The sequence below is a fragment of the Eulemur rufifrons genome, chromosome 29 (genome assembly GCF_041146395.1).
Source record: "Eulemur rufifrons isolate Redbay chromosome 29, OSU_ERuf_1, whole genome shotgun sequence".
Taxonomy (NCBI): Eukaryota; Metazoa; Chordata; class Mammalia; order Primates; family Lemuridae; genus Eulemur; species Eulemur rufifrons.
The window spans coordinates 93,153,347-93,169,763 of NC_091011.1; the positions used below are offsets into that span (position 1 = coordinate 93,153,347).

Below are 16,417 nucleotides of genomic sequence, written 5' to 3' on the forward strand. Positions count from 1 at the left end.
TACTTTAATTGGTAATCGTGAGATTTGCTTTGTGACATCTGAATAACAGGCCACTGGGAAATCAAGAAAACAGGAATAAATATAGAAAATACAAGAGGAAGGAGGATGGGTAGCCAGGCAAGTTCTAAAGTTTTGTGTCCTAGTCTCTGAGGGCAGGCTCAGGTGAGGAAGAATAACAGTGAGCCTTCAACAGCAGAGAAACAGAAAGATGTGACAGGGTGAGAAAAGTGTCAAAAGAGAAAATTCGAGTGACAGTAGACCCCAGAGGCAAATGTTGACCTGGTGACCCCCTGCAGTTCAACTCTGACTTCTTCCTCTGAAATAATCTTGCTTTCTCAAAAGACTTCCTTCTTCTACACTGAATACAACATCAGCAAAGATCAAAGAAACACAGTAGTTGGATACAATGGCTGTAGCCAGGTAAAATACTCACAAGAATTTTAATGAAGCATATTGTACACCAAATTTAACACTCCCGTTTCTTCTGTTTCACAGGTTTTCTGAGCCAGATGAGTAACGCAAGTCACTCCGTTCTGCAGCCTTCATTCCAAGGATGCATGCAACTCATTCAAGTCGATGATCAACTTGTAAATTTATACGAAGTGGCACAAAGGAAGCCAGGAAGTTTTGCCAATGTCAGCATTGACATGTGCGCCATCATAGACAGGTAAATGGATTTATCATCCGACCTCAAGTTGTCCAAACTTTCCAAATTCATGTTTCTGTTGTGGGACCAGTGAAACACCCAAAAGGAAAATAAGAAAAACAAACAAACAAACAAACAAGCAACAAACACAAAAACACCTAAGGCAAAAGTTACCATTCGAAATGCCTATTGTAGTATATGTGGGATATTAGCAGTGCCGACACTTACGTCCTTACATGGCTATATGTGATAGAAGCAGCTGTGGTGTCACATGGCCCATCAGCTTCCCTCAGAGCATGTGAGCCTCGTGCAAGTAGTTTGACAAGCAGCAGCTGTGTGGTAGAGAAGCTCTGAGAGTTTATTTTGAGTTTTGCTTCCTATGCCCACAAGCAGAAATGTCCCTTCTCTTCCTATCTCAGTCATGACTTGGCCTCAGCACACTGTGCCCTCCAGAGTTCCCTCCTGAAAGAGAAACATTACAAAATATTGAAGAGCAATGTGGAAACTTACTGAAACAGAACATTTAGAATAATTGAGTTTGCTTACAACATACAGATATTAAAATATTACAAAATCTAATCTTTATTAGTTTTTACAAATCTGGGAGGAGTTTTTATGAAAACTTTAATTAAATTCTCACGCAGTGGAAAATACAACTTTTATGTGAAGTATTATGATAGTATTGCACACACTACCGTAACATACTTCTAGAAAGTGCCTTTCATTCCAATATGGAAAAGTTTTATTATGAGATTTTTTTTCTGTAAAGAAACTGCATCCAACTCTGAGTTGAAGTTAACCTAGCGAATTTAGATGATTTTTTTAAATGGTTTTCAAATCTTTTGTGGGAAGGCTATATTGTTCTGAAAAATAATTTCATTAAATTTGTGTTTTGGAAAAGGAAAGTTCTTTAAAATCTTTTTAAATTTTCAAATAAATATCACTTCTACCTCATTCTGCCCACAACAAAATGCAGACCTGAAGTCTCTAACACAGTTATTTAATTTAAGAGGAAATACTCAGGAAGTCACTCAAATGCATATAATGAATCTTATAAAGTATAAATTAATCTATTATGAAGTAAGTTTGCTCCAAATAATCTTAATAAGATGTTCATGTGAATGATGAATTACAGTTTATGATGGCTACAGAATGTGACTTTTTTAAAAGTCTTAATATGTTTGTAATGAGATTTAGAAACATAGTACCCTGCTTATTTCTAGATGGGACTGGGTGCATTCAGGGTGGCATGGCTGCAGATCACCCTCTTATTTTTATGACATGTATGCAAATATCGGTCCTAATATCCTAAACAGTTCATATTTAAACAACATAGTGAACAATGTTAATAGAAGTAAACTCTTAATTTGTGAATCATTAGTTAAAGTATTAGCTATTATTTCTGCCTAAAGCAAGTGGTAGCAATAATTAGAAAAGCTGAGAGATGAAGATTTTAAAGATCTTTAGTTCTGAAGTTAGAAATTATCTACATATTATAATAATTGTTTTTATACAGAAAAAAATTTTCTTCATAATAGTTATGCAGTATATTGAAATATTTTAGTACCTAGTCTTTTTTTCATGTCACTAGCTATAAGGATACAATAATTTTGTTACCTCATTCAGCTTTGTAAACAGGCTAGATTGCATATTGCTGTTTCACTTCAAATGTCCTGTTTTCTGGGCATTATGTTTAAATTGTTTGTTGCCAAGGAATTATGGGTGAGGTGTTAAGATTTTAATGTTTCACTTTAATGGAGACAGTAGGAGTTAAATTGGTTCCAAAAGAATGAATGAGATTTTGGTAAATGAAGAGAAAGGCATAGGATTCTCCTGGTGACAAGATCAACACGGGGGAAGATATAGAATACAGAATACCAATTCCAATTTTTGGCAGATACAAAAATATTTTTTGGCCAAATGGGTTAGTCCCAATGTCCATTTTGCTAAGTTTCTTGCAGCTGACAGAACAAAGAGCACACCTTACTTATTCTTTAAGATGGCAAAAGAGAAGATAGCCATGGGGAGGTAGTCCCCTGTGATGCATCCCCACAAATTTTCTAAACCCGTTATGGAACCCGTTTTCTGATTATACTATTTTTTAAGGGCAAAAAATTCTGTACATTAAATACCAATGTGTGAAACAGTAGATTCCTTTATTCACCTAAAATATTCCTAGTTAAAAATCTTAAGCTGTGAAGTGTTGTATGTTTTCATATGTGTGATACAGAACTATATTCATTTTATTTAAATTATTGAAGAGCTCATAGGTGAAGCCACCCTCAGTCTGTATCTTTCCAGGTGAGAGTACCAAGGGTTTCAGCCCATCCTCATACAGCAGTGACACATCCAGATATACTGTCACCGTACGTCCCCAGCACATCTCTGGTTTGGTTTTTTCCTCCGCACTCACTGAAACTTTGTGACTGCCCAATATCTACCACTTTGTTTTCAGATTACTCCAAGTTTCCCTAAGGAACCCCATATTTGCTTTTTCTTTCTTTTCTCCTTTCAAATTCCAGCTTGATTGATTTTAGAGTTATTTTTGAGGGCAAAAAAGAATAAATGAGAATATGAGGTTAAAAAAATAGAAGAGCTACCACAGGCCTGGTTTTTATAAAACATTTGGTGATAATAGGAGCAGCTGCAATTATTTGATGAGAGGAAGTTAGGGAGCTAGTTGGGAGAAGATGATTCTAGAGGACATTTTCTGTGTGTCATCCTGGAATACCCTATGATTTAAAATTATTTTTTTCTTTCTTTGTGTGTGGATTTGCATGTGGCTTGTTTTGTTTACTTGTTTGTTTTCTGAACACAGCATTGAATCAAGGAAAGAGCAAGCATGCCAACCTGCAGAATTACACATTCGATATTTATTTTCTGAGTGCATCCTAGATGTCAGTCTGCTCTAGACACTTTGGGATAAATCACTGAATAAACAGACAGAGATTCTTGCACATTTGAAGCTCACATTCCTGGGGAAGGCAAAGAAGGACAGATGATAATATATAATATAACATAATACAATACATAATAAAATAAATATAATAATAAAGTAAATAATATAGTAAGTCAGAAAAAGTTTTATGGGAAAAAAAAGGGAAAAGGTAGAGCAAAGCAAGGAGCACTAGCATCCCAGAAGATCAAGGTGTTGGGCTGCAGTTTAAGCAGGTTGCTCAGGGTAAGCCTCATTGAAAAGATGATATTAGTGGAAGACCTGAAAGAGATAACAGAATTTACCAGTGTGGGGAAAGAGAATTCCAGGCGGAGAGAACAGTCCATACAAAGAGGCCGCCTGTTGTGATCTAGGATCAGCAAGGAAGCCAGGGTGGCAAGTCTGGAAAGACAAGAGGAGTTGAAGAAAAGGAGACCAGAGCAGTCCTCAAGGCCAGGTCCTGGAGACTCATAGGTGAGGATTTGTTGTAAGGATTTGGCTTTTATTCTGAGGGAATGATGGAGCTATTACAGGGCTCTGAGTAGAGCTACGGCATGACACAGCTTACATTTTAAAAGGATGAATCTGGGCTGTGAGAACAGGAAAGGTAAAAGCACAGAGCCTAATTAGAAGGAAATAATCATAACCCAGGAGGGAAATGCTTGTAGCCAAGACCAGGATGCTAGTACAGGAGGTAGTAAGGTGTGGTAAATTCTGAATATACGTATTTAGAAGGTAGAGTCAACAGGGTTTCTAGATTAGTTAGGTAGGAGGTACGTGAGAAAGAGAGCAAATAATAATAAATCCAAATGATCTGGTAAGAAAAACTGGAAGGGAGGAGATGCCATCTCCTCAGATAGGAAAAACTGATGGTAGAGAAGATTAGTCACGGGGATTGAAGAAAAAATCAGAAATTCATTGTTGGACATGAGCTGAAATATCTATTAGACATGCAAACAGAAATGCCAAGAAGACAGCTGGATATGTGTATATAACAAACATGTCTGCAGATTCACAATAAGCCCTGTGTCTGACAGACTCCCCATGTTAAATTATTGAGGGCCTTTTGTTACCGTTAGCTACATGTTATAAGCAGTCGCAGGACTGGGAAGGGAGGAGACAGGTAGTAGACAGGCAGCCTCTCCTGACAGTGGAAGCCTCTTTTGAGCTTCTCAGTGACTCTGCTCTTAGGGAGGAGACATTTGTCAAACTCTCAGTTGCTGAAACATTCTCTGGGAAAGGTAAGATGTCCAGCAGATGACGTCTTTTTTCTCCTTGCATTGTCACTCTCTTGTGTCCGTTCCTAGTACCTTCACATTGCTGACTCTTTTGGCAAACCCCCTTCGGTGCCTGAGCGAGTCTTATTCTCAACCATTTTCTCTCAACCTCTTTCCAGGTGTGGAAACCTGGAAACCTCCAGAATTACGCCTTTAGACAAAGTTAGTTTCATTCACAAGGCAGAACCACAGGGCATTTCAAAGTGGGGGTTGGGAGGAGAGGGTTGGAAGTTTGGGGAGAGTCAGGGAGGGGTGGCGTTTGGGGCTGGGGCGAGTCACGGGACAGCACTGCCGGGTCTTGTCAGGATTTGTAAACTAGGACAGTTGCTGCAACAGGCCACGGGCTTAGACCTTGTGAATCAGTGTGGGGTTATTGTTTGACTTGTTTTTGTGTGGTCTTATCCAGGATACATGGGTAGGAAGAAACTGATGTTAAAATACTTTGAGCTTAATTAGGTGATGATCGTGCTTGGTTTTATCCTGTGAGTAACAGTGAAATGCATTTTGCAAGTGGTGGTTTCTATTTCAATCTTAAGAGCACCCTTTACAGCTTAGCTGCCAGAAGGATGTTTTTTTTGCTTTATCCTAGGGAGGAGCTTCAGGGTGACACAGTCCTAGCTACTGAGACACAAGCAGAAGTCAGCTGTGGTGTTCTGTGGTGTTCTTGAGAAAGCTTTTGTTCTCCTGACACCTACCCTCTTCCTTTCCACTATCTTTGTCTAAATGCAGACATGATGTCTAGAGCTGTATGGTCAAGAAAATTACATCAACCTGACACTTTCACTCATTTTTATGGAAAAAAAATCATTCCTTGTTTATTTAAGTCATTACGAGTCAAGTTTTATTTTTTTTTTGGAGCCAAAAGCATCTGTCCTTTTCCTATTCTCCACTTCTGAAATCAATCAGTACCATCTTTTTGCCAGAACACAGAGGGACAAATCTCGAGGTATGGAAATGACTTTAAAAAAAGATAATAAATTAATTTCAGGGTATATGAAGTTGCATTCCAGTGATGTCCCCTACGGAATGGGATCTAGAAACTAGATAGCTGTTCAGAGTCCAAAGCAAACTCCTATTTTTACAGTCAGCACCTGATCTTTAACAGGACTACAAAAACTAGCAAAAATGGTTCATTAGAATTAGAATTTTCTCTGCTGTTTCTTGTCCACCTCCCTTATAAATATACTAAGAAACAAAACCAGTAAACATTCTGGATAACACAGAGAGCAGAAAAGGAAAAGTAAATGCCCCAACTTAAACATAGCCTACAAAATTAGCACTTGAGAAATTGTGAATAGACTGGGTCCTATTCCTGAGTTAGTAATTAAGTCTTCATTATATTTTTGGATGAAGTGCATAATCACAGACCCAGTTTTTATTTCTTTTTTAATTCAATGCTTTCTTTTCAAGAACATCTATCCAGTGTGATTTTTTTTCCTTGAAAGAAAAGAATAAGTAAATGGATTTTTATAAGAGCATTTAAATGAGGGTTGGGTAGATACATGTGAGATATCTCAAAACTAAGCTGATTCTGTTGGAAAGGTGAATGAAATCAGTGCAGAAGGAGATAATAAATTTTTATAAAAGCAGTTTTAAAATTTGCAGTCTTAACTTAGATGGAGAAAAAAAGATGACAGTCGTTATTTTCTAAAATTTTATCTTCATTTGCCCATGAGCTCTCATTTCCAGTCAGTAGCAGAAAAAATAAATACTTCAACACATAAATTGGGGTACCTTCATAGCTCCCCCTTTCTATGTATATTCGATCCATATGGGATTCAATCTTAGTCAAAAGCCAAACTCCCTTTGGGGGCTGTTGTCCCATTTCAAGAGTCCCCTGAGACCCCCCAGCATGGCCCTTGGTCAGGGCCAGCTTAGGTAGCACCTCGTCCTCAGAGGAGCGGGGCGGCTCCAGCTGCTCTACCGAGGTTCCCTCTGAGCTCTCTGAGGGTCCCCAGTCTTCAGGATTCAGCCTCTGTCCCTGCTGCCCACTGCTATGGCAACTGTTTCTACTGGCTTTGGGATGTGACTTGGCTACTGCTGGACTCAGGTTCTGGGGTCTGTATAAGGTGACAACTGATCCCCATCTAGCACTGAGAGTACCACATCTAGAGAAACCCTCAGTTCTGGGTAAGCCAGGATGGTTGGCCACTCTATGTCAGTTTACTCTATGTTTATCTTTGCCAACCCCTTTAACTTGTCTACCAGCCATCTAGGCATTTTTATAGACCCCGTAAGGACACACAGTGACTTCTCCATCTCTCGGAGACTACATACAAACTAGAATTATTATAAGTATGGGATATGTGCGGGAGGGGTCAGGAGCTGGGGATGGCTGTCTGGGGCTTCTGTGCCCTGCCTCCATCCTGCTAGACAGCAGCCACCTCCGGCTGACATGAGGGTCTCTACAAATTAGATTCTCAAAAGCCACCACTGGTGTGGAATTTCTACGTCTCAGTTGAGAGTCATTCAGTGAACAAATACTCACTGAAGATCACAGCAAGCAGTGAATAGTACCTCCTGGGACTCAATGCTGAGGTGGTGAAGGGAGCGTCACTGATCAGACCCTGTCCTATCTTAACGCCTTGTTTTGTCTTACTGGCCTTCACACTTAGGGTACCTCTTTCGCTCTCAAAATCCTAGCGTTTCGAACCCAAACCCTTTGGTCTTAAATTACTTTGGCAAAATTGAATCCCCATGTTTATTCACTTCTCGTCCTAGTCCAGAGTCCAGGGGTGAATTCTCCCAGCGTCCACTCCCTCTGACAGATGTCACTGATGCTCTAGAAAGACAGCCATAGTGCAAGAAAAATTTGATGAGAAATAAACAAAACAAAAACTTTGACTGAAATTATTGCAAAATTGTTTCCTCTATAGTAGAGGGAGGCCTATCTTACACACGTTAATGTGTCTGTAGTGATGATACTGATGCCAGATTTCCTTCCGCTTTCACCTGGATCTTGCTGACGCTAAACTGCCACCCTCTGGGTGTGACACCTCCTCCTTTCACACATTTCCAAGCTGACCACCCTGCCCTGCTCTCTCTTTAGAAATGTTAATGTCATCAATTAGGCCGGTGTCAAACCTTGCCAGAAATTCTTTTAGATTAGGAACCATTCTGCCTTTTACCCTTTGGTGCTTATTTCATTACTCAAACTGTAGGCTTCTGGAAATAGTTTATTTTCATTTCATGATAATTATCATTAAGGGGTTAAGGAGGCAGAGAGTCTCTCAGATAAATTTTACATGATTTGAAAGTTTGCACCAGCTCCATCCTGACTTCATTGTGGTTCTGAGTCTGTCAAAAGCCAAAGCAGTTAAGACCAGGACAGCTGAAACTAATTCTAGAAGAACGTGAACAAACAAGTAATTGTCTAGGAATGAAATCGGATTTCCTTTTGGGGAACATGCTTAAGACAAAAGCTATTCAGAGTCCTAAAACCTAATCACCAATGTAAACAAATAGAAAAAAAAATAAAAAAAAAAAAAAGAAGACTAGTTACATAACCCAACTGTAATTTTCTCGTAGGACAGTACATATTGGGATTCTTCAATCTAGGTATGTCCATTTCGTCTCTTCTCTTCACCTTATCTCAGTGTATGCCCTGTCTTCCCCGTTGATTTTATACTGCAAATGGCCATGTTCTTTCTTGATTTGGAATAAATAAAACTACTAATGATTTCTGGAAAGCCCTGTTTCTCGTACTAAATCTGACTGATTTCTAATATGAGATGTACGGCTCTCTGTATAAGCTTTCTTGGCCTTCCCTGCTAATACCAGTCTCCTCTTTGATCTTTAACTTCATTGCCAAAGCCATTTGATTTCCTTTAGAAGGAATCCAGTGAGGAGTTTCCTGTTTATACTTAAACATTTAAGCCATGGGCATTTGTTTAGCACAAAAACATAAGCTTGGTGACCTAAAAGTATCACATACCCAGGCAAACCCTTGCTCAAGTTGCCTCTCTGAAGTGATTTCAAAGTGATTTTATTCTTAAGCACAAATAGAATACGAGAGTGACAAAAACTTAATTATTTTCAAAAAAAGTAGTGAAATGCCAGAGGAGATAACTCTCCTAGGAAAAAAAGGAAAAGAAAAAAAGTTGAATTAGTCATTTTAAGATTCAACAGCAGCTCTATTCTTCTTTGATGCATTGCATGTATTAGGACAAAAGAAAACTATATTTGCTTTTGGCATGGCATATAGCTGTGCTTTGACATTTAAATCCCAAGGAAGGCTTAGTGCATAAAAGTAATGTCAGAAAAACAGTTATATGTTTGAAGATAAACAGAAATGAAAAAGATAAATAATTTTAACATGTAGCAAAATCAACTACGGAGAGATTCAAATAAGTCATTCAATTTAATTTCTTGCTTTTGATATCACATTACCTGAAAAATAAAAGGAATAGCAAATGATTTTAAAACATTTAAAATACCTTTCTTAACAAGTATTTTCTTCTTAAGATAATTGCTTTTCTCAATTACTTGGATACATTGCAAAATTTTGATTGAACACTGAGAACTCATTTAATTGCCCTCCTCTAAACTAACTTCACAAACTAATAAACATTTGCCTTTCCTTTTGTTGGGTCAGCAGTCTGGAATGTTGGCTCTTGGTCAAAGAATGACTAGATACACCAAAGTAAGGTAAGTATGAAACGAGGTTTATTGAGGAGAGAAAGATAGGATTATAGAGCAAGAGCAAGACATAGATTTACAGAGTAAGAGCAGGATAATGTTTGCCACAGAACAGTGAATGGGCCCTTGGTCCTACCAAAGAGTCCTTGGTTGTGCTCTGGGTCTGGTTTAACAGTGTCTGAACTGGGCCTTCCCATGGTTCAGATGTCATCATTGAACTACTTCAGTGGACAGTTGGGAGTTAAATGACCTGAGTCTTACTGCACATGTGGATCTCTCATGAGCCTCTCTGAGAGCCAATTTGCGGGGGTGAATCACAATGTAGATTTAAGCTAATGACATGATAATTAGACTTAGGTTGTTCTGGGTCACCTTCCAGACCCCATTTTACCTATGCTGCTTGGTCCGTGGACTAGAGAGTCCTCTGCATTCTTTTGCAGTTGGCGTGCTAAGTTCTGATTGGTAGATTGGTAGGGCGTTCTCTCCTCCCCCAGGTGTGGCAGTCGCTCGGACACCCACCCTAGCTGTCTACCTAACACTTTTATAAAATATTGGAAGTGATACCCACATCCTGATGGAGGAGGATTTGGAGCTGGTAGACCATCATTCTTCATCTGTTGTATGCCTTCCAACATGCTGTGTGGGAGTCAGTTGTTTATTCCCGAGTATGTGCATACAAGCCACAAGCCATGCTTGTTATTGTAATAACATAATTTGATTAAATACTAACTATTAATACATTTTTAAGTTCATAGAGACAGGAAAAATAGTTTTCATTTAAACCAAATTAAAAGGTTTTAGAAAGAGAAGTGGCTAAAACAAACACAAGACTGTAAGTTTAGGTGTAGGCCAGGCAACTGTAAAAATTTGCAGAAATTCATAAAAAGTGAGGTGTATTCACTGAGTTTCATCGGTGGCTTTAGTTTTCACTGCACTTTAAGGAACCAAAACTGAAAAGTGAGGGTGATACTTTATGGAAATGGTTGTCAGAAAGGCTGGCAGATTGGAATTATAGACTTGGAATTATATTCCAAGCATCAGGCTGATACCCAAACTCCCTCCAACAAATGAGTCATTGAATTTACATGATGTGGGGTTTTCAGTTAAATTAAAATGATTAAGATATGTATCTTTTTAATGAGTTATTTCTTTACTGGATTTCATTAAACCCAATATATTAAAGACTTGTACTGTTCTCCTCTCTGGATTTTTTTTTTAAAAGTAGCGTTCACTTTTTCCTTTTGCTTTCTCTATTTGAGTCATTTTTGCATTCCAAGTAATGAAGAGAAATGGAGGGAAAGGAAGAGAAAGGGAAAGGAAAAGGGAAAGATATAGGAATATTAAGTCACGTTGCTTTCTGGTTTTTCAGTAGGAGACCTTTTTTACTGTCATTAAAATAAAAATCAGGGGTAAAAAGTAAAGAATGGTATTTATTCATTACAGTATTTTGAAAATAACAAAAGCAAATTGTTTGAAAATTTTTCTTTGCCATTTAAATGATCTACAACCTGAGAAGAAGAAGAAAGGAATCATAGGTTTTTCTATGCCAGGAAAAATAGTCTTATGAAGACTTGGGGCTCGCTATCATTTTAATTTTATTTGCTAATTAAAAATAAGTATTTTTTCTTTGTGTGGTTTTATCTATACTGCCTAGAAACTAGTTTTAACAGTGCAATAAGCTTAGCTTTTCAGATAGCAATGTCTAAAATTATCAGAGTACCCATTGCCATATTAGAGATAAATACTGTATTGTCTTTGCCTATGAATTCATTCAGGAACTTAGAGTGTGAATCTAATTAGAGATACTACTTTGTTGTCCAAATCCTGCTTACATCAAAAAGAATGTGGCATGAGCGGGAGAGGAATACAGATGGAAGGGGTGAGGAACATGTGTGTGTTTGTTTGAAATAGTGTTGGAAAATGAATCTATGATAAAATTTAACAAACAAATTGCAATATCTGAAAGGGGTTTATAATCAGTAAACACACTGATTTAAATAGATCATTATCTACAATTATAATAAGAGTAAACCCTCTAAGTACTGTATGATATTTGTTTATAGGATTAACTTTGTTTGCCTTCAACAAGTGGTGCCTGTTAAACTTTTATTCCAGGAGTTTCATGATCTTTGCCTCTTTGGCATAGTCCCAGAAAGGCTTCATAAACATGAAAATCATTTTCATGAACACACTTCAGTGAAGATCCCTTCTGGGGAAATAGACAGACGGTAACATCAAAATGAATTGCTTTTTCTTAAAACTTCAGGTATTTGACAATTTAAGAAGAAAGAGTGACATTTTCAGAGTTAGGTAGAAACACCACACACACAGAGGCAAATTCCTTTCACGTAGTTATTCTGTATCATTAACTCAAGGGGTATTTGTTAATATCCTCTGAAGGACAAGCCATTGGTACTAGTCTGCACAATGAGAAAACCAAAGATACAGAATAGGATCTCTTCTCCTAGGAAATGTAGTCATGGAGACAGTAAACATTCATAAGAAGTGTTAAAACTAGTAATAAGCTCATGCTTCTAAATCTTTACAGGTAATGATTTCTATAGGAAACTAAGGGGGAAGAATCACGGTGAGCTACAGTGGCTAGTGGAAGCTTTATGAAGGAGTAGGTTAAACTTTACAGGAACTTTAGCCTCAGATGATGAAAAAGCAATGACAAGAACATGTCAGGCAAAGCAAAGGCATGAGCAGAAGTGTGGAGGCATGGATAACTATGTCATATTTCTGAAACATTCAAGAGATCATTTAACTACTGGAGAAAGTTTGCATAGGGGAGTCATGGAAAAGTTGGAAAGATGTGTCTTTCGTTTATTCATTTCTTCATTCATTCCACATTCATTGATTACCATGTGTCAAGGATAGTGTTAGCCTTGATGAATAAAACATAAACTTACAGACCCTACTTTCTTACTGACTAATGAACGAGACAGACATGAAAAAATATATAATTATTGAAAAAGTGGCAAATGCCGAAACTGAAGTATGCACAAGGAATAGTATCTCTAATTCTGCCCAGTGTTAAGGTGAGGGAGGAGGAAATCACAGAGGACCAGTTCACAATGCACAGTACGGGCATTCCAGACAGTCGGGTGTGCATTCCAGGCAGTTGGGAAGCACATGCAGAAGGACATGGGTGTGAACAGCTTGGGTGCTCACACTAAACTCAAGCTGTTATAGTGGGTTCTTTTGGAGATTGGCAGCTACTAGTGAGGGAAGCTAGAAATTTAGGGAGAACCGAATATAAAAGGATCCGGCATGTTATTTGCCCACTAAAAAGATTGTAGTTTATCCTCTGGACAATAAGTCATTGAAGGATTTTCAGGGAAGTGGAGTTTTGCATTACTAACATTTGTTCTGATCCTTTGAGTGGCAGTGGTGAAAGCTGAACTGTAGCATGGCAGTAAAACACAGGGAAAAGGGTAAACCCAAGGTAGTTAGGAGCTGGGCTGGGAGAACTCAGGACGTGTGGAGGCAGGAAATATGCTGGCAGGAGAGAGAAACTGGTTTCACAGTGAAAAAAGTCTTTAATGGAAGAAAAATTAAGTTTTTTCTTCACTAGTCCCTGAACAAATCTTAAGTGAATATTTGTTTAGTAATGAGTACACCAATTAAAGAAAGGTTTTATTGAGGTCTGGAAAATGTTGAAAACTAGTAGCAGCAACTGAGCAATGGGGAGAAGTAAAGGAGAAAAAAATTAAAATTGCAGCGGCAGAGTTGGGATAGAAGAAGTGCAGGTGGTAAGATACTGGGGTGAAAAGGAAGGCAAGAGATGGCAAGAGCTATACGGTCCCACGTGGCAGCCGCTAGCCACACATGGCTTCTGGGAACTTAAAAAGCAGCTACTTCTAATTGAGATGTGCTGTAAGTATAAAATACACAACAGATTATAAATACTTGATATATACAAAGGAATATATCTCAATGATTTTATACTGATTTCATTTTAAGTAAAATACTGTTAAAATTAATATCACCTCTTTCTTTTTACTTTATTAATATGGTTACCATAACATTTAAAATTACATATTATATGTGGTTCACATGGTGTTACTATTGGACAGTGCTGGTCTAGAATCTTCCTCTAGATAGTTCCACCTGGATAGTGTGCAGCTAAACAGGGCTCTTCAGTTTCTTTGTTGGTCTTGTCCACAGGTGAGTTAAAAAATCCATGCAACTTCTAATAGCACTTACGTTGTCCTTTAGAATTATTTTATTTCAAAGACAATGGGGATTCCCTGAAGTCTGTGAAACTGGCATCATTCTGAAATTCTCAGTCCCTTTTAATTAGGTAGAAGTTTTCTTAAGCCTGAATCTACTTGCAATACCACCTCCAGAGAATATCTTTACCGATTTAGAAGCCAGATGTGTTGGTTTTCTCCTGGAATATTAATTTCCTATTCATTAAAAATAAAATAAAAATTATTTAATAAGAAATTATGAAGCCCAAATTAAGATATTTTAGTTGAGCGCAAGTTAGAACTTTCCTGGTTCAAAGGTTAATTTCTTCCACTAAAATATTTGTCAGTTGTACAACCGTGTATAAGTACAAGTTTGAAGTTTGAGTCTCAGTTAGAAATTGCTTTCAGCTACTAGAACCAAAGACCTAATTACAATTGTTTAGACAAATCTGAAGTTCATATTGCACATGTACATTGTCTGAAAGAGACTATCCAGAGCTTGTATGGTAACTCCAGAAAGCAATGTGAGACCCAGACTCTAACATTCTGCTCTAATTTCCTGAGGTCATAGTTTTCAGTGATGAGATGGCTACTAGAACTCTAAGAATTTAATGTGATTTTCGTAAAGAAAGTAGGAGAGTCCACCTTCTCTTTTAATATGCCTTCCTAGAAGTTCCATGCAGCACTTTTACTTATATCTCTTTGGCCAGATTTAATAACAACTATAGCAAGTTGCAAAATACACTGGGAATTATAATTGCATTCTAGGTGGTAACGTGCCTAATAAACTTTGGGGATTGTTATTAAGGGGAAAGATGAAAATATGTAGTGGGATAGACAAATAGCAATTTCTGCCCAGTTGAATTGCAAAAAGCAAAACTCTATGCTTCCAGGAAAAAAAAATACTTGCTGCAATATTTATATAATTTATTCAAGTTATACATACTATATTTTTCCTTCAACAATTCAAAAATAAATATATTTATCAAACTTCAAGCTTAAAAAATGTTGGTATATCCAAGGTTAAATAAGATACAGCCTCTACCTTCAAGGATTTCATAATAGAGTGGAAGAAATGGATACGTATTCTAGTTCTTATACTGACCTCCTACTTGAAATTCACCGTAACTTCTCATTGCCCTTAGGAAAAAGACCCAGGACTTGGCCTGTTAGCCTCTCGTGGTCTGGCCCTTGTCTCCTTTGCAGCTTCATCTCACACCATTCTCCTCTGCACCCTCTGGCCACACTGGCCTTTGGTCAGTACCTGGGCTGTGCTTTCAGTGGGGTGCTCATCTGCACTTTTATCTGGTTTGGAATTTCTCCACCCCCACCACCCATCACTCTCTTGCTTTCTTATCCCTCATATCTCAATGTATCGATGGCTCTTTTAGGGAAGCCATCCCAGATTCTTTGGATTAGATTCTTTTTAATTCATTTATAATTATACATTCAAGACTGTACTTATACCTCTTCCTCTTCTAGACTTTCAGCTTCCTGAGAATGAAAGCAGGAAACAGACCTGCGCTCACTCCCCATTGTGCCTCCACGCCTAGCACAGTGCCTGATGTGCAACGTGCTCTGAATACATGTGTTCACCCAGGAGTGGATGAATTTAATAGTGGCACAAAAAAGACTATGAATTATAAAAAGGGAAAAGAATAATTCCAAAAGGAGGAAGTCAGCAATGTTTCATGAAAGAAATAAAATTAAACTAGTCCTTCAAGGACAAAAGATCTAGCATCAGATGAGAAGGGGCAAGGCTGTTTTGTAGAAATGGACAATATAAACTAAGGCATGTGACATGGTTAAAATAGGATGCTGCCCCAAATTCTCAGAATGCCCGAAAGACTGTTCTAAGAATCTGTACTTTAGTCTATCGTCTAGGGAAGCCATTAACTTCTAGAATGTGCACATGTGCTGGTGCTTAAGTGTGTACATCCCAGAGAAACTGTCATCAGATTTTATCCATTGGAAGGAAATATTACTTCAACTCATTCATTCTCAAAACTCTTCTGCAACTGTCTTCCCCACTTATCCTCTTTGAGTCAGTGGTCAGAAAATCCTAGAAGTAGGTATATCAGAAAAGAGTTTACTGGAAATATTCTTAAAATAATGGTTCTAAACTCTTTTATTTTTCCCAATGAATTTAGTAGAGTAAGAAAATGACTAGCTTTTATTGAAAAATTTTCTGTAGGATGTTTCCTTCATAGAGAAATTAGATTTCAGATGTCATGAGGGAATAGGAGAAGTGTTAGAGAAAAGCATTCGAGGTGAAAAGCAGCTTGTTCCACACAACAACAGTTCTGCTAAAGCAGGGTTCTCTAAAAAGTTCCTGCAAGGGTAGATGAGAATGCTGTAGCACAGTCAATACAGATGAGCACAGAAATGAGAATCCAGAAGTTACTTCCTTGGAGAGTATCTGTGCCAAGAGGAGTACTTACAGTCACAGAGTGACTGACAGAGAGATTGGCTGGAGATGCAAGCTCCTGATGGGCAGGTAAACCTGGGCTGGAGAGAAAAAAGTATGAGGAAAATTAACCTTTTTTTTTTTTTTTTTTGAGAATGAGTGTTTTAGTCCAGTGCGTCTGAATTTCTTAGATGCATTCCAGTCATCTGGGATCTTTTCAAAAGACAGACTCTATTCAGTGGGATAAAAGTGAGGACTGAGATTCTGCATTTGTATCAAGCTCCAAGATGCCACCACTGCTGCTGGCTCCCAGGCCAC

At 38.0% G+C, this 16,417-nt stretch overlaps 1 protein-coding gene across 1 annotated transcript in view; it reads left to right on the forward strand.

Annotated features, from left to right (window-relative positions):
• CNTNAP2 (contactin associated protein 2) overlaps positions 1 to 16,417 on the forward strand; it is a 1,217,706-nt gene that overhangs the window by 437,420 nt on the left and 763,869 nt on the right. Inside the window, exon 10 of the mRNA XM_069461685.1 lies at positions 496 to 667. Within this exon, the coding sequence (XP_069317786.1) occupies positions 496 to 667 (172 nt within the window). The remainder of the gene's footprint in view (positions 1 to 495; positions 668 to 16,417) is intronic.